Raw genomic sequence first — 20,133 nt, forward strand, 5'->3', positions numbered from 1 at the left:
TGAATTAACACAGTGCTGATTCTGGGCATCCATGTGGAATTTTCATGTATAATTCAAGTTACTGCATATATAAACAGGTAGTTGCATGTGCAGTTTCCCCACTAGGGAGCATTTATGAGATTTTTTTTCAGATGCTTGTTATGCAAGCCTTTGGAAAATTTGACATGAAAGGTGTAGCTTACAATTTAAAATTGTAAAGATAGATCATAGATCGTAGTTTAAAATAGAAAGCTGTCATATGTAAACGTAGCGGTGGCTACTGCCAATATGCTAAGATATTTGGAGTTTCACTCTTAGATTAGGTCAGTTAGTATAACATTGAAGGAAAACTGCTTCAAGGCTAGAGCTTCCATTCTTAATCCTTAGAATGACTGCAGAAATGTGTTGGGCATTAAAAGGCTATCACCACTGTTATTAGAAGAATTCAAAGATTATGTCTTCTTCAAGAGGCAACTAGAGGTGGCATATTCCCATATGGAAGCCAAGACATATTGTTTTATCTAAAGCAGTATGTATTCAGAATTTCTTTATATGACAATTATCACATATTTCCACATACATAGACTGACATTAATTTTAAAAAGAGACCCTAATTATACTACTGAGATATTAAAGCTCTTCCGTTCTCATCAGTACCTTTTCCAACCTTCACTACTCTCTTTAAATTCACATAGCTTCCTATCCTCTCACCAGAGGCTCTCACCTTTTAATTGGCACTTCATTAAGTTTATCTACTCCTTACCACCACCCCCACCTACCCACCCAACCACTCATCTGTTAAATATATGGACTGGAGTCTTTCCCTTTCAATTCAGTGAAAAAGAAGCCCTGCTTTCTGTCCAAGAGTAGTTCCACCACTGCTTCCACCGTGGATCCTGTAACATTCCCTTTGACACCTTTACTTTGTCACCCTCCCCATCCCATTAATCTTGCTATGTCAGCAGATAAGTAGGCCGGAGCCACACCATAAAAACCAACAAAACTGTTCCTTAAAATTGTTTCCCCTTTGTTATTAATCAAATGTTCACCTTCCTTTGATAGCCAAACTAATTGAAATAATAGTGAGCACTGTCTTCTCTGCTTCTTCAATTCTTACTCCTCAGAGCACTGTGTTCTCTCTTCAGTGTTCTCATGGACTGCTCTTGGGAAAGGCACCAGTGACTTTATACTTGACACATATATTTCTCTTATGTTGCTTTATGACTTTTCAGCATTTGATGGTTGCTGACCATGTCAACAGTCATGGAACTCTCATCGTACTTACCCTTTGTGACCTTGAATGCAACTTTCCATCACTTTTTTATACTCTTCTGCCTACTTGTGAAAATGTTGGGGCTCTCCAGGGTTCCATTTTTAGCTCATATCTCATTTTGTACAGATTGCAAGTATGTTTTTAATTTAGTTATCCTGTCTCTGACTCTAGCCCAGACCACTCCTGACTCCACATCCACATAATTCACCTGGCTTGCTGGATACTTTCCCCTGGATGTACACAAGTGCCTCAGACTCATTATGAGCAGACATGAAGTCATCGTCTCTATCCCCAAACCTGCTTTTCCTCAGTATTCTTCATCTTGGTGGATGGTATAATTATTCAGATGGAACATAAAGTCAAAAGTCATTCTAGAATTCTCCCTCTCTCCCCACTAAGGCCATATCTAATCAGTGACCAAATTCCATCAACTCTGCCTTCTAAATACTGTCAAAAACATCTAATTCAGTTCAGCCTCGCTGTCATTGCTCTAATCTAGACTTTCTCTACTTTATCATGATCAAGCAGAGGCCCTCCACCGGTACTGTTCTGTCTTCCAGTCTTCTCATCCTGCTCCTCAGTTAATCCCGAGTGCCATCCAAGTGACCTTTCTAACAGTGCAGATTTGGTCATGGATTCTCTAGTTTGAAAGACTGCAGTGGTTAATAAGCTCTGTTTTTGACTTGAGTATCATCTCCCCAGCTGTGCTACACTTGTGTAGCTTCCCAGCCATGGCTTGTGCTCTTACGCTCACTCCTTCCATGATGACATTGACAGTAGTCCATCTGCCTGGAGTGTCCCCACAGTTCCCTCATAGAGCCTGCAAAGTTGGGAAAAGGTTAAATGTGTAAGTGGTAATGTTAAACAAGAGATAATTAAACTAACATCCTCCCTCTCACAGAATTTTAAAAACCACAGGTGACGTGTGTGTAAATGTCTGTCACCCTTTCTAAAAAACTAGTATGATTTTTCTCTTAGAAATTTTGTAAGAAATATATTTTCTTCAAAAGAGTTTTTTCCCAAAGGGGTTACTTTTAATGAGTTATTTCAATATTTTTATACTTTACCTAAGTGGTAATTGGTAATTTACTGCTGGAAAGAAATGTCAGATACTTTGTTAGATGCCTAGTCATCTTAAAATTGGGTCTCATGTCATTTGAAATGAACTGTTACTTCAGATAGTATTCTTTCTTCAAATTAGAGTGATGATGGATTTTTAAATCAAATTTAATGAGGCACAGTTTACAGAAATGAAATACATCTATTTTAAGTGCACAGTTCAATGAGTTTTGACAAATGTGTATCCCCTTATGATTACCACCACAACCAAGACATAGAACATTTCCATCACCACAAAAAATTCTCTCAAGGCCGTTTGCAGTTAATTCCCACCTCTCAAAGCTGATGAGTGTTGATCTATTTTCAGTTCTTATTGATTAGATTTGCTTTTTCTAGAATTTCATAGAAATGGGATCATATAGTAGGTGCTTTTTTGTGTCTTGGTATTTTCACTCAGCATTATTCTGTGGGATATTATTCCATATGAGTGTGTGTATCTATAATTTTTTTCTTTATATTACTGAGTAATATTCCATTATATGGAATTCCATTATATACCACAATTTTTTTTTTATCATTTCACACACTGATGGACATTTGGGTTGTTTCCAGGTTAAGCTAATATGACTAAAAGTACTGTGTACTTTCATGTATAAGTCCTTGTATGAACACATATTTTCATTTCTCTTGGGAAAAACCTAGGAGTAAACAATAGTTGGGCCATATGCTAAGTATATGCTTAAATTTAGAAGAAAGTGTTTTTAAAGTAATTGTACATTTAGCACATACATCAACAATTTATGGGAGTTCCAGTTGTCCCACATCCTCACTAACACTTGACATTAATGGTCTTTTTTATTTTAGCCATTCTAGCGAGTGTGTAGTGGTGTTAATTGGCATTTCCCTCATGTCTATTGGACTTAAGTATCTTTACATGTGCTTATTTGCCACATATCTTCTTTGGTGAAGTGTATCTTCAAATCTTTTGCCCAAATTTAATTAGATTATTTGTTTGCTTCTATCTCTAAGTATTTTTGTATTGTAAGTAATATTTTTATATATACTTTTAAAATGTTCATTGGGATTATATAGAAATAAATGTTAAAAATATTGACCATGTGTCCTGCAACCCTCTTAAACTCATTCTTAGTTATAACTTTTTTGTAGATTCCTTAGGATTTTCTACATAGATGATCATGACAACTGGATTAAAAATGGTTTTACATCTTCTCATTCCACTTGTATGCCTTTTGTTTCATTTTCTTCCCTTTTTACACTAGCTAAGACATCTAGTACAGTATTAAATAGAAATGGTATGAGAGGACAGCCTTGCTTTGTTTCCAATCTTAGGTGGAAAGCATTCAGTCTTTCATGTTGTTAGGTTGAGGAAGTCTCCTTCCACTTCTAGTCTGCTAAGATATATTACCTTGAGTGGATGCTGAATTTTTTCAAGTGCTTTTTCTGCATAAATTGAAATGATTATATGTTTTTTTCTCCTTTTTTCTCATTGTAAGGTGAATTACATTGATTGGCTTTCAGATGTTTAAATGACCTTGCCTTTGTGGGATAAATCTCACTTGTTCATAATGTATTATCTTTTTAATACATTGCTGGATTGGCTAATATTTTGTTAAGGGTTTTTGTATTTGTTTATGGGGAATATTGATTCATAGATTTCTTTTTCTTTTATTTGTTATTTTTGGTGTCTGTTATGCTAACTTCACGAAATGGGAAGTGTTCCCTCCTATTATATTTTAGATTGTGTAGAGTTTATATTATTTCATCTTTTTTAAATTATGTATTTATTTTTTAGAGACAGCCTTGCTATGTTGCCCAGGCTGGATTCAAACTCCTGGGCTTAAGCGATCCTTAGTAGCTGGGACTACAGGCATGCACCACCACACCCAGCTTTATTATTTTTTCTTTTTATATTTGATATAATTCACCAATGAAGGCATCTGGACATGAAGGCTGCATGTATATGTGTGTGCATGCATATGTGTGTGTGTGTGTGCACGCGTATGTGGGTATGTAAAGGTTTTTTAACAGTAACTTAAAATGTAGATAATATAGGTCATTCACATTATCTATTCCTTTCTGAGTGAGCTTTGATAGTTTGGGTCTTTCAAGGAATCCATTTCATTCAAGTTATATTTATTTGTAAAAAGTTAAACTCATATTACTCATTTTTAATTGTCTATAGTTCTGTAGTGATTACTCTTGATATTGGTAATTGGACATCTTTCTTTTTTTTCTCAGTTTAGGCAGAGGCTTGCCAATTTTACTGATCTTTTCAAATAACCAGCTTTTGAGTTCATTGATTTTCTGTACTTTTTGTTTATTTCCTGTTTATTATCTTTACTATTTCCTTCATTCTATTTACTTTGGGTCTAATTTGCTCTTCTTTCCCTAGGTTCTTTTTTTTTTTAGACAAAGTCTCACTCTATTACCTGGGCTAGAGTGCCATGGCGTCAGCCTAGCTCACAGCAACCTCAAACTCCTGGGCTCAAGTGATCCTCTTGCCTCAGCCTCCCGAGTAGCTGGGACTACAGGCATGTGCCACCATGCCTGGCTAATTTTTTCTATATATTTTTAGTTGTTTGGCTAATTTCTTTCTATTTTTAGTAGAGACGAGGTCTCGCTCTTGCTCAGGCTGGTCTCGAACTCCTGATCCTGAGCTCAAACGATCCTCCCACCTTGGCCTCCCAGAGTGCTAGGATTACAGACATGAGCCACTACGCCCAGCCTCCCTAGGTTCTTAATATGGAAGACTGGATTGTTGATTTTAGACCTTTCTTCTTTTCTTTTTTTTTTCTCTTCTTCTTTTCTAATTAAAACATTTAAAGCTAGAAATTTTCCTCTAAGCACTGCTATAGCTATACTCACAAATTTTGATGTGTTATATTATTTTAATTTAATTCAAAGTGTTTTCTAATATATTTTGTGATAAGTTTCCTTTACCTGTAGGTTATTTAGAAGAATGTTGCTTAACTTCTAAATATTTTGGTATTTTCCAGATACTCTTACGTTATTGATATCTAATTTAATTCCATTGTGGTCAGAAACCCTACTCTGTATGATTTCAAAACTTTTAAATATATTGAGGCTTGTTTTTATTACCCACAATATGCTCTGTCTTGGCTAATGTTATATGTGCGCTTAAAAAGAATGTGTATTCTGCTGTTGTTGGGGGAAGTGTTTTATAAATGTCAATTAGGTCATATTTATTGATAATGTTTTTCAAGTATTTCCTATTTTTATTGATTTTCTGCTTATATGCTATCTTGATTAGGGAGAAAAAAGTGCTGAAATCTCCAACTATAATTATAGATTTGACTTTTTCTCCTACTTCTGTCAGTTTCTGCTTTTTTATTTCAGAGCTCTGTTATTAGATACATTTAAGGATTGGTATGTTTCTTTGTGAGTTTTGGACCCTTTATTATAAGGATTTAGAATTCTAGGTTAATTTATTTTTATCTTTCAGCACTTAAAAAATATCTTGTTGTTTCTTTCTGCCTTACATAATTTCACATGCAGAATCTGCAATCATTTATATGTTGGTTTCTGTGTATATCCTGTGTCTTTTTTTCCTATGGTTGCTTTTTAAGATTTTTCTCTTTATCACATTTGAACTATTTGATTATGATTATATGTTAGCTTTTCTTCTCAATAGATCAGTTCTTTCTCTTGCCACCAGAAGTGTTGCTTGGGGTATAGATAGAGTGAGATATTTTTGGTTTCCTGCAAAGTTTCTATGCGTTAATATCTACTGCCAGGGAGCCACCCTGATTTATGAGGACTTCCAGGGCTTGACTGCGGCTCATGAAGGCTTTTGGACCGTCACATTCTTTGATTCTACCAACACAAAAGGAATAGTAAAGTTTTACTGCTTAGTATAGTCAGGGCAATTCCCTAGATTCCCTGTCATGTTCAGTCCTGTTAGATATAGCACAAGTATTCATTTTGATGTGGCTTGAAGTTAGTATGAAGAATTTTAGCATCTTTCTCATGAATTAATATGTTTTTTAAAATCCTGAAGCCTGTAACTATTCCAGTTAAATAATGATGAAGGTGATGATGATGATAGTACTAAATAGAAGAATTACAGTAATATTTTATAATACTTTATAGCTTACAAAGTAATTTCAGTTGTATTTTCTCATTTACTTTTATGGTTATTTGTACTGAGAAGTTTTTGTAGACATGCTTATATCAGTAAACTTTGGCTGAAGAAAAGATTTTATAGCCAGCCATTTTTAAAGGATTAAAAAACAAAACAAAACAGAAAAAACCCTGCTTAAAATCCCTAGTACTTATTGTCATTTAATACACAGAAGTTGTTAGTTTCAAATGAGATCAGCCATATTTAAAAGACCATAAAACCAGAACAGAATGCCTCCCCCACACCTTTGTTTTATGCTCTTGGTCCTCTAAGATTAAAAGTGAATTTTCTTTTATAAAAAGGTGAACAAATGTTAGTCTTTTGTACCAAGATACAGCAAATTTTAGTTGAGAAGGGTATCAGGCCCACATTTCCAGCACTTATGCAAGAAATGATTACTGGTTTTTTGTTTATGGAAAAGTTAACTCTCGGTTATTTTACTTTTTATCTTAAAAGATTTACCTGGTCATATATGTTTTGTGACAGGTATCTTCACTCAAGGACAGCTGGGCCCAGTAGACATCATCTTCCAGCACATTCACTGTGATGAGATCTATGAGGCGATAAACATCCTGAGCAGCATGAACTGGGACACTCTGGGCCCCCAGTGCTTTCTCAGCATGAGCGCTATTGTAAACCATCTTCTCAGACAAAAGCTCACTCCAGAGACAGAAGGTCAGACTTGAAATATATTTCATAAATGGGTTTTATATGTACATGAAATACACATTATTGAGTCACTTATATTTTGAGGATGTTCTTGACTTAACGCTGTGAGAGATTAAAAGACAAAAATGTTAATTCTCTATTAAAACTGAAAGGATCAGATGTCAAATAATTGCTCCCATATGGGACTTACCATATAGTATTTGTCAACATAAAGAACAACTTTTCTGTATATGCTTATGTTAGAACTCACAATGCAGTCATTGTACAGTTCAGTCTAAGCTCATGTATGGAACATGCTCAGATTTCAAACTTTCATCAAGAATTTCACGTACTCTCTGAGGTCTGGTAGACAAAGGGCCCCAAACAAAGGTCCTTACCCCTCCTCAACTTAGACATCAGTATTTTTTTCTCACACCCAAGTCCTCTGTCCAGATAATAGTTCTTAACACTCACTCTTTTTGTATGTGTCAATTGTAGCCCAAGCTGCTCCTCCTTCTTGTTTCCATTCTTCTCACTTGTAGTTCTGATACCCCTTCCCTTTTGCTTGCTTGGATTTCCCTGCCTTGGCTTAGTAAGTAATTTTGCCCATACAAATGTCGGATGTTTATTGTCAAAAGAGAAGTAAAATGCTATTTAAAAAAAAAAAAAAGTAAAAAAAGATGTGTCACATACACTGAAATAAATCTTTATATTTGCCAATTATCTAGTATTTTTTATTAGTTATTTACTTAATGTAAAATGCACCTGAACATTCTAACATTTGCATCTTCATTTTACATATTTGTGGTAAGCAATGACATTAATGGTGAGAAATCATGGCCAGTGAGAAACTGTCCCTAGGTAATTTATAAGATAAGGAAAATAGGCAGTATGTCAAAAGGTCTTACTGGGGAAATTTTTCTTTCCTACTATTTTCCCTGTATTTTTACAGATTTTCTTATTCTAATTTATTACATTTCCAAAATAAGTTGTTTGGAAGAATTCTGTAGGTAACCTTCCTTTTAGTAATTTTAGAGAAGAATAATCAGTAAGAACATGCTCCTTCCAGGAAGTCTGTATCATGAGTCTTGGCACAAGTTACAGTAGGCCCACAATATTTATTTAATATTAATTGAGTGTGATTTTGGAGGTAGTCCAAACTTATTTATGGAAATTCCAGTATTTCTACAATAAGAAAAATGCCTATGACCGTGCTTGGCCGCCAGTAGGTACTCAGTGAATGTGTGTTAAAAACAAAAGTATAACTCCAAGATTTTAGTGTATAAGGTATTAAAAATATTGCTGCCTGAAGAGTTATCTCAAGTATAATAATTATTTCTTAGTACTGATACACTCTCAAGATTCGGTACATATTTTAAAAAACTAAAAGAAAAAAATTATAAAAAGTAGGGTTCCTAAAGAAAGCTCATTATGATATATCCAGTCTACAACAGAGTTCCTAAATTTACTCTTAAAAAAGAAATAATGGAGAAGATAAGAGTCTCATTTAGAACACTGAAAAATTGCTAGCACCTTAGTGATTTTGTGTTGTAAATATTGTTTTATAAGAAAGATTATTAGGGAATATACAAATGGGCATTATCAGATTCTTGCCTTAATAAAGGATATTTTCAAGGAACCATATTGGGAAGTTGTAAAGTAAAAAGCTTGTATGGCTAGGCTATTAAAATAAAATGCTTGCATGATGCTGGGTTATCAGAATATGTACATTTTAAGTAGGATGTGCATTTTCCCCCAAGTAACTGCAAAATACATTTCTAAAACATTCAGAATTCTTCTCTGTTGAGATTTATTCTATCTGAATCTAACAAATTTGACATGGTAATTTGTTTTCTTTTTATTAGTGGAACCCAGTGAGTCCTTCTATTTGTAGCCATGTTGTAGTTATCTTTGAGATCTTCATTTCTGCCTTAAACATCAAGCTGGGCTATCTAATGAATCTATAACTGTGCTGGGAGTTATGAGTATTCCATGTAGGTTCGAATATTTCAGATGTACGAAACATGCTGTCAAGAAAACAAGCAATGGCAAGAGAATCTGGCTTGTTTTCACAATAGCATTGCTGTATTCAATTTTAATCTAAATTGACTGCTGCTTTGAAAGAAAATACCCCTAAAGTTCATCTTACTTTACTGTCTAGATTTGAGATTAAAATGAGAAATTACTAACAGCTTAGCCAAGTCCATAGCAATTACTCTGATGAGGTATTTAATACTTTCAAACCCACATATGCCTTAAACTAAAGAGTTTTGCTAAATGAGGAATTGTTTATTCAACCTAGTGCTAGTAGCATAAAAATCAGAGGAGCCTTACTGTGAACGGTAGTGTTCTCATACATACTCATACGCTCACCATTATGGTAATTACTTAACTTCTGGGTTTTTCTGGGAAGAAATATAGCTCCATAAGCATGTGTTGGTAAAATTGGCAAAATGTTCCCTTTCCCCCAATTTCTAGCCCTCTAATTTATCAAAATCTGCTCTCCAAGCCTTCTTTCCTCTCCCAGGGAGTTAGCTTTCACAGGTGGATAAAACCAAGAATCTTGATGTTTAGGACAGGACTTAGGGAAGATATAGGGACTTTTACTGTTCTCTTAAAATTGTAACATAGACATATTCCTACTCCAATAAGGCTATGTTTATTTGTATTATTTTAAAAACTGTTTCTACTATATTGGTTTCAATTCGCAATGTGAAAAGGTTAGTTTTCTCCTTTCAGCTAAAAAATAAATGTTGAGCACACTGTGAGTTGATTTTACTGGAAGTACTAGTTCAAACTGTGCTACTTTGATGAGTCACTGTTTTAATTACCCATTTGTGGTGAGAGGTTGGTTCATTATGGATTTCTTCAGTTTTGACAGCTTTTTGTTGCTCAGAGTCATTGTCAGCTTTGCCTCAAGTGAAAGTTTATACACAGGTTTGTTTTTGTACCAGCTGTCATATTTTAATTTCATCTTTCCTGCAACAAGCTCACATTTCATCCAAGTTTGCAAAACCTGACTGACTGTAAACATGAGTACTCTGTTGTAGTTGAAAGAGTTTCACTTGTTTTAGTGCTGCTATGTTTGAATTCCACAGCACAGCTTGAGGCAAGCCTTGGAACCTTCTATGCTCCAACAAGACCACTTCTGGATACAACTATATTGGAATACAGAGACCAAATCAGCAAATATGCAAGGAGATTCTTCCACCACTTGCTCAGGTGAATGATATCTTGGATTGATTAGTGTTAGACTAATTACCTATTCCAGGAGCTATCTTCTTTAATTAAAATATTCTATAATATATATGGCTGTTTCCAAACAGCTCATCTTCTAAAATAATAAGAAATCTTTTTATATTATTTATTTAATTTGTTCTTTTTTTCCTTTTAAGGAAATATTTGAATATTGCTTAGGACTTTTATATCATCAGTACTTTTTAATATATCTCTTCCCTTTTAATATGAAAGAAAAAAATACTAGCCATGTGAAGTCAGCATAAAAATATTAACTGAGTTGTGCTCCTAGCACTAGAGAAATGTTCTTGTTTTAATTGAAGCTAAAAATATGAATGTGTTATAAAACTGTGAGACAGTCATTGGTTTACTTTACTTTCAGAATTACTGTAGAAAGATTTGTTCATTGTCTTTTTATATTATGTGGCAAGTTTCTAGCTTCACTGTAGCTCATTTTTCCTACTTCAAATGGATATCATACATTCCTTTACCTTAGGGATTATGGGTAAAATTAGATAATAATGTCAAGAAGTTACTCTGAGAAAAATATTATACAAGTTGAAGGACAAGGATATATATTCCGTATATATAAAGGTAAAAAAGAAGGACTAATGGATGGATGATTGGATGAATGGATGGATGGAAGGAAGACAGATAAATGGGTGCATAGATAGTTTTAGGATACATGTAACTATGGCAATACTATAAATAAAAGCAAGGAACTGATTAGCATAAAATTTAGAATAGTCTGGAATGAGTGAAAAGAAATATGATAGAACAGGCACATAGGAGCCTCCAAGGTATTAGTCACGTTCTGTTTCTTAACATTGATGATATATATCAGGGTCCATGAAAATTGTTTTTTAGCTGTATATATATATATATATATATATTTTATATACTTTTTTGTATGATATGTTTTGTAATAGAATGTTCAACTCCATGTACCAAAAGGAAGTATTACATCAAGGAGTTGATTTTAGAGTTTCGTTATAATTTTACTAATAATATAATCTGTTACAATACTATTCATTCTTTCAAGGACTTTGATGTATAGTCTCTCCTTTTTTTCTCAGAACAGCCCTGTTAAGGTAGTATTATCATTTCACAATGAGTAAACTGAGGCATAGCTTAGTGACTTGCTTAGATCAAATAACAAGTTATTGGTGGTATTATATCTTGAAATGGTTTTCTTGATTCTGTGTCCCTTACTCCTACCTTAAGACCATTTATCTTTCATTTGATGTATGTTGTTGATGCAATCTTGCAAAATAACTGGAAATTATCATCCACTTAAGAGTAGACTGATTGATAAATATTCTTGACTGCCCAAAAAGAGGGGGGCAATTTCCGATTGGTGAAGATTTGAGAGGTCATGTTGTATAGATATTCATGTTCTATAATTAGGTTTCTATATATCGGATGGCATTTTGAACTCTACCCAGCAGTGAAGCCTTTGGAAAACAGTATTTTTAGAAGCTGAGAAACATTAAAATATTTCAAGGGTTATGATCTATAATTGAATCTTGCCTTTTTACCTGAATGATATTAGCATATTCTAAGACTGTTCACATGAATGAGGTTGTCTTCTATGAATGTGCATGTGCCAAAAGTGTTGGGGTTGATGTCACATTTATTTGGACTCAGAACTTTGTTCTTTGCTCTCTTGCTACTATTTTGCTCTCCCTGTTTCTGGGAAAAAATAATGAATTCACCTTCTCCCTGAAGAACACAAAAAGATGAATGTGACTGAAACAAGTTTTGGGAGCATATTCTTAGTGGTCTCACTGTGTCTCTGGCCTCTGACTTTATGCAGTGATTCAGTTTTTGTATAAGCATTATACTTTGTAACCATCCTGCTGGACTTCATATGCTCATATTCTACTAATGTGTAATGTTTTTGTTCATTGGTTTTCCTCAAATACAGTTTTATAATTATTTTTTGGAGGTACTTTGATGAGGTAACTATTATTATTGTTAGCAGTATTATTAGACTGTAGCTTTTCCGTGTGGTTAAATCTGGAATTAGATGTTTCCCCTTGGGATACACTAGTTTTTTCATGTTTCTTTTTTTTGCATGCTTTGCTACTATTTCAGTTATAATGAGTACTTATTAATTCTTCTTTTGATGGCATTATGAAGAAAGATAAGTAAGTTTAGAAAAAATTAAATGAGATAGCTTAAGTTAGAACCGTTCTTTTGTTTAATCTGCTGCCAAGTAATTCTCCTGCTCAGGGGAAGAGAAACAGGCCAAAGACCTTTTTGTATCTGTGACATGCTAGAATTGCATTACTCCCTGTCCTTTGGATAGTCATTATTTTAATACTAAAAAAAGTTATTAGGCAATGGGATAAGTCCTAAATAGTAAAGATCATCATAGGGAATTTTAAAATTAAAGATGAAGAAGGGAGCAGCCAAGATGGCTGACTAGAGATATCACCTGTCAGATCATCCTGGCTGGAAGGTAGTATATTGGACTGAGGAGAGTGGGCAGTTGCAGCCCAGGTGTGGATTACAGGGAGAGACAACAGAGACATCCAGGGACCCAACCAAGAAAAATGGTGAAGCTGAGAAAGAAGAAGAGAGAGAGAAGACAGCAGTGCAGACCAAACCCAGAGAGGCCTGGAGCCCAGTGAAAGGGCTCCACCCACCTAGGTAATGTAGGTAAAAAATGGGACACAAAACATATTGGAGGTGCTTTTCTGCCTTCCATGAGCCCAGGCACAGTGGCTAAATAGGAACAGTGGGGTGAACCAGCAAACCAGGAGTTAGGGTGTTAAAAAGGGACATCTCACAGGAGAGTGCCACGAGAGACCAGAGTGCCAGCTTTCTTACACCTAAACACTGCCTCCTCTACACCTCCTCCAATCACAGTATCAGAGAAAGTAATTTTAGCTCAGGCTGGCTGGTAGCTGTGGCCCCTCTCCACCATTGCAACCCCGAGAATACTCTGAACCGAAAAGCACACGAATGGCTACTTCTCTGCAGCGGGTGTGCACTCCCAGCTGGGCCTGCCACTGAGAGCAGGCCATGCAATTTGTGACCTTCCTGCTACTGGCATTTGGCGGGATCATGCACTGATGGTTTACACAAGTGGGCTGGACCCAGTGCCTCCTGGACACGAGAGTGGTGCAGGGAGACACAGGGGAGAGATCCTGGTCCCAGAGTTGGGTGGCAAGGAAGTCCTCATGGACATATCCAATGGGAGAGTGTGGAGGGGCACTGAGGAACAGGAATCTGTGAATGTGCCCAGCTCCCACCCCTGCTGGAGGACTGCCATATTGGATAGGGGCATGGCATTCAGAGTGAATTAGCCTAGCCCCTGGTTCCCATGACAACCAAATGCCCCGGGTGTGCTCGCTGAATAGGAACAGCAGCCCCTCCCCCCAATCATTACAATAGGGAGTGCAACTTGAGCCCTGAAACTCATGAACAGCTGCTTCTCCCTGGCAGGAGCATACCCCTGGCAGAGGCCCTGGCAGACAGAGAGACCTACCTCTCTCTCCTTGAAGTCTTCTTGTAGAATAGCGTGCACAATTGAGGACCCCCCTACCTGCCAGTGCTCCATGGAGATGCATGCTAGTGGGTCAGACACATGGACTGAGGGTTAGTTCCAGGCTGGTCTCAGGTGGTGAGGAAACCCACGTGGACTCTTCTGATTGAAGAGTGCTGTGGAGTTTCAGGGAGATAATAATCTCACCCCACCCCACAGAGAAACCTACACTAGTGGACAAGGCCAGAAAGAGCCTGGTCCCAGGCCTTAGGACTCAAGCAATTAGGCCCTTCCCTCAGGAAAAGCCTTCCCAGCTTGGAGAGATTGTCCTGAACTTCATACCAGTGGTTCCCCCTAGCAGCCAGATAAGCAAACTCTGAGCCCCACTGAGGCTTTGCAAAGCGTCTTAGGCTCTCCACAATCTGTCTTGCTCTTCCCCCTGCTGAGAGTAGAGATTAAGCAACCACCTGGGAGCTACAGGGTGCCTCCTAAAGCTTGGGGCATTTGTGTGCTCCACGTGGGGGACCAGAGCTTACCACGGGTACAAAAGACCATCTGAGTAGCTGGCCTTGCCACACACACTTCAGTCAATGACAGGGAAAACCAACCATAGCTAAGCATAGCACCTTCCAACTCAAGTAAACAGGGAGCAGCTGATTTATACTTATAAGTACCACCCATCATCTCAGAGATTAAGCTAGGGAACCTAACTCACTACCCAAGTTGGGAAGAAGTGAAGATAGCAGGTCATATGTAACCCAAGAGGCTCATCAAACCTGCTGGAACACCCCATAGGCAACTCAGGACCAGCACCCCTCTCCCTGCTATCCTCAGGGATTGATCTTTGGAGAGCTGGAGACAGGCCCATAAGACAGCCCTAGTCCCCCCAGATCTCAACTGAGAGGCTGGATGAGAAGGAACCAGTGAAAAAACTGTGGAAACATGAAAAATCAGAGTGGAAGGACACCCTCACAAGAAAACAATAACTCCTTACCAATGGATACCAACCAAAATGAAAAGAGTGAAATGACAGATGAAGAATTTCAAATATGGATTATAAGGAAGCTCGATGAAATACAAGAGAAAATAGAAAGCAAACACAAAGAAACCACACAAGCAATGTAGGATATGAATGAAAAATTCACTAAAGAAATTAAATTATTAAAGAAAATCAAACAGAACTTCTAGAAATGAAAAATTCATTCAAGGAAATACAAAACACAGTGGAGAGCCTTAAGAATAGGCTAGATCAGGCAGAAGAAAGAATCTCAGAGCTTGATGACAATACCTTGGGATTAAACAAGTCAGTCAAAGAGAAAGAACAGACAACTAACAGAAACAAACAAAGCCTACAAGACACATGGGATTATGTAAAGGCCAAACATAAGAATCATAGGCATCCCTGAGAGTGAAGAATAAAATACACAAGAATTGGATAATTTATTTGAGGGAATAATTGAGGAAAATTTCCATGGCATTGCTAGAAATCGGGATATCCAGGTACAAGAAGTACACAGGACCCCTAGGAGATTCATTGTAAAGAGGCAATCACCATGACATAGTCAATTGGCTTGCCAAAATAAACATGAAAGAGGCACTCCTACTAGTAGTAAGGTGAAAACAGCAGGTAACTTATAAAGGAAAACCTATCAGACTACAGACTTCTCAACTGAAACCTTACAAACCAGAAGGAACTGGGAACCCATCTTCAGTTTTGTAAAATAGAATAATGGCCAGCCTAGAATTTTGTATCCTGCAAAACTAAGTTTCTTGTTTGAAGGAGAAATAAAGACTTTCTCAGACAAGCACTTGCTGAGGGAATTTGCGAAGATCAGACCTGCCCTGCAGGAAAGACTAAAAACTGCATTATACACTGATCAGTACAATAGACAATAGACACCCACCAGTGTAATTTTATCCAGAGCTAAAGTTCAGAGCCTAGATACCATAATAGCTCAAGAGGTTAAAAAAAAAAAAAAAAAAAAAAGGCACTAAGGGTCTACCCAACAGCATGAACAGAAATCCACCCCACATATCAATTTTTTCAATAAATGTGAATGGCTTGAACTCTCCACTCAAGAGACATAGGCTTGCTGAGCATATATAAAAAAAAAAAAATACAAACCAAATATCTTTTGTCTCCCGGAAACACATCTAACCCACAAGGACTCATTTACACTCAAGGTTAAAGGATGGAAAACATATTCCATGCAAATGGAAACCAAAAGAAAGCTGGTGTAGCCATTCCCATATCAGATAATGTAGACTTCAAATCAACAAAAGTAAAGAAAGACAAAGATCGTCACTATATAATGGTGAAAGGAAAAATTCAACAAGAAGACTTAACAATGCTAAATATTTATGCACCTAACACAGGAGCATCCAGATTTATAAAGCAAATCGTACTCGATCTAAACAAAATGATAAACAGCAGCACCATGGTAGCCAGGGACTTTAACACTCCGCTGACAGAACTAGATAGATCCTCCAAACAGAAAATAAGCAAAGAAACAATGGACTTAAACAGAACTCTAGAACAAATGGGCCTAACAGACATTTATAGAACATTTACCCCAAAACTACTGAATATATATACATTTTTCTCATCAGCTCATGGAACATTCTCTAAGATTGATCACATTCTAGGCCACCAAACATGTCTCAACAAATTTAAAAAAACAGAAATTATACCATGTGCCTTCTCAGACCACAGTGGAATAAAATTAGAAATTAATTCCAACAGAAACACTCTTCTCTACACAAAGTCGTGGAAACTAAACAACCCATTGCTGAATAACAGTTGGATCAAGGAGGAGATAAAGATGGAAATTGAAAAATTCTTCGAACTACATGATAATGGGGACACAAGTTATCAAAATTTAGGGATACAGCAAAAGCAATCCTGAGAGGAAAACTTACAGGCTTAAACGCCCACATCCAAAAGACAGAAAAATCACAAATCAACAATCTAATGAATCATCTCAAGGAACTGGAAAAAAGAAGAGTAAACCAATCCCAAACCCAGCAGAAGATAAATAACCAACATCAACCAACATCAAAGCATGTCGTGCCGCAGTTGCCAGCAAGTACGACACGACCAGTTGGAGTTCTTCCAGCAGTAGTTTAATGAGGCATCTACAACAGTTACATGGCGAGAGACCTCGAACAGGAAATGCAAGCTGCTTTTATAGCCCCGGATAGGTGTGTCCCACAAGCGTGTCCCACAGGGATAGGTGGAGGGCCTGACTATGCATGTCCTGGGCGGATACACTAGGAGGCTTAGACCGCTCCCCACAAAAGCAGAATTATACAGAAGATTAATGAAACAAAAAGTTGGTTTTCTGAAAAGATAAACAAAATTGACAGACCTCTTGCTAGATTAACCACAAACAGAAAAGAAAGGACACTAATAAGCTCAATCAGAAAGGAAATATTACAACTGATACCATGGAAATACAAAATATCATCTGTGGATACTATAAAAATCTCTATGTACATAAACTTGAAAACATTGAGGAAATATATAAATTGTTGGAAACACAGAACCTCCGTAGGCTAAATCAAGAAGAAATAGAACTCCTGAGCAGACCAATATTAAGCACTGAAATTCAAGCAGCAGTAAAAATATTCCAACAAAGAAAAGTCCTGAAACAGATGGTTTCACGTGCAAATTTTACCAGATCTATAAAGAACTGGTACCTATACTGCTTGAATTATTTCATGACATCGAGAAGGAAGGAATCCTCCCTGACTTTTTCTATGAAGCCAATATTACATTGATACCAAAGCCAGGACAGGTTACAACAACAATAACAAAAAAAGAAAACTACAGACCAATATCCCTTATGAGTATAGATGCAAACATTCTCGATAAAATCCTAGCAAACTGAATTCAGCTGCACATCAAAAAAATAATCCACCCCAACCAAGTGGGCTTCATCCCAGAGATGCAAGGATGGTTCAACATACACAAATCTATAAATGGGATTCACCACTTAAATAGAAGCAAAAACAAAGACCTTGTGATCCTCTCAATAGATGCAGAAAAAGCATTTGACAAAATTCTGCACTTTTCTTTTTTTTTGCTTATGATTGTTTTCCAAGTAATCTGCACTCTTTTATGATAAAAACTCTTAACAAAATAGGCATAGGTAGAACACACCTCAAAATGATAAAAGCCATGTATGACAAACCCACAGCCAGCATCATACTGAATGAGGAAGAAATGAAAGCATTTCTTCTCAGAACTGGAACCAGACAAGGTTGCCCACTGTCACCACTCCTGTTCAGCATAGTGCAAGAAGTCCTGGGCAGAGCAATCAGGCAAGGGAAGGAAATCAGGGGTACCTGGGGAAAGAAGAGGTCAAACTCTCACTCTTTGCTGATGATATAATCTTATTTATATCTAGAAAACCCCAAAGACTCCACCTGGAATTGATAAATAAATTCAGCAAAGTCTAGGTTACAAAATCAATGGGCACAAATCAGTAGCATTCCTGTATACCAACAACAGTGAAACTGAGAATTGAATCAAAGACTCAATACCTTTCACAGTACCAACAAAGAAAATAAAATACCTAGTAATATATTTAATCAAGGAGGTGAAAGACTTCTACAGGATGAACTAGCAAACACTGAGAAAGGAAATCGCAGAAGGTGTAAACAAATGGAAAAACATATCATGCTCATGGATCAGCAGAATCAACATTATTAAAATGTCTATACTACCCAAAGTGATTTACAGATTCAATGCAATCCCCATTAAAATACGAATGTCATTTTTGCAGATCTAGAAAACATAATTCTATGCTGTGTATGGAACCAGAAAAGAGCCCGAATAGCCAAAACAACTTTAAGCAAAAAAGAGCAAATTGGGAGGCATCAATTTACCAGACTTAGGCTATACTACAAGCCTATAGTAACCAAAACAGCATAGTACTTGCACAAGAACAAAGATATAGATCTATGGATTAGAACAGAGAACCCAGATATAAAATCATCGTCATATTGCCATCTGATCTTTGGCAAAGCAGACAGAAACATACACTGGGGGAAAAAATTCCTATTCAATAAATGGTGGTGGGAAAATTGGATGGCCATATGTAAAAAACTGAAACAGGATCCTTACCTCTCACCACTCACAAAAATTAATTGAAGATGGATACCAGACTTAAAACCTAAGGCATGAAACTATAAGTATTCTAGAAGAAAATGTTGGAAAAACTTATAGATATCAGCTTAGGCAATGAATTTATGAAGAAGGCCCCAAAGGCAATCACAGCAACAACAAAAACAAATAAATGGGACCTGATTAAATTAAAAAGCTTTTGCACAGCTAAGGAAACAATCAATAGAGTGAATAGACAATGTACAGAATGGGAGAAAATAGTTGCATGCTATATATCTAATAAAGGGATAATAACCAGAATCTACAAAAACTCAAGCAAATCAGCAAGAAAAAAAATCAAACATTAAGCATTAAACATCAAACATTTTGTCCACTAAGAAGTGAACAAAAGACATGAACAGAAACTGTTCAAAAGAAGATAGACCAAATGGCCAATGAACATAAGAAAAAAATGCTCAATGTTTCTAATAGTCAGGGATGTGGCCCAGAACATCCAAACTGTTACATCTGGCAATCTGGATGCCTCCCTATAGATAATAACAATACCAGTGAAATAAGTCCTCACATTTTGCTTATGTTGCTCATGTTCTAAATGATATTATGTCTAAAAATCAAAATGCATAAAAACTACAGTGTTAAAAGGAAAATCATGATTATTTGAAAAACTACCATAGTGCTCACTGTGTTCCATTTGCAAAGCTGTACTGGCCTTAACAACTCTCTTTTGTCCAGTGTGAGAGAAACAGACGGGATTCACTGAAGGGATGAAGGTAAGAGTGGGGGTAGTCTGTTTACTAGGCATGACATTGAATGGATGAATCTTAAAACTTTTCTTCACCCTAGTCATTAGTTATTCCTTTCATTTATGATGTACAAAATTTATTTTCTACCTAAATTCTTGTTGAGTGGTCTGTTCAGAACTGTTTGTTATTCTCACTGTATTCTCTGTCACTCTTATTCACTGAGTGAATTAGGCCTGGGTAAAAGACTACTTTTATAAGTGAGTGAGCTGTGTCTGCAGACCCAACAGACTCCTGATCAGGACAGTTGATCTCAAACCCCAGACAGCCCCCCGCTGATAGCCTCATCATGCCTCTCGTCAGAGAGTCTGGCTCTCTTTAGTTTGGCAGATGAGAGGTATTAAAAGACACTAA

At 36.6% G+C, this 20,133-nt stretch overlaps 1 protein-coding gene across 1 annotated transcript in view; it reads left to right on the forward strand.

Annotated features, from left to right (window-relative positions):
• WDPCP (WD repeat containing planar cell polarity effector) overlaps window positions 1–20,133 on the forward strand; it is a 318,395-nt gene that overhangs the window by 134,556 nt on the left and 163,706 nt on the right. Inside the window, exons 13-14 of the mRNA XM_069493874.1 lie at window positions 6,960–7,148; window positions 10,220–10,343. Of these exons, the coding sequence (XP_069349975.1) occupies window positions 6,960–7,148; window positions 10,220–10,343 (313 nt within the window). The remainder of the gene's footprint in view (window positions 1–6,959; window positions 7,149–10,219; window positions 10,344–20,133) is intronic.

This window comes from Eulemur rufifrons, chromosome 19 (genome assembly GCF_041146395.1).
Source record: "Eulemur rufifrons isolate Redbay chromosome 19, OSU_ERuf_1, whole genome shotgun sequence".
Classification (NCBI taxonomy): Eukaryota; Metazoa; Chordata; class Mammalia; order Primates; family Lemuridae; genus Eulemur; species Eulemur rufifrons.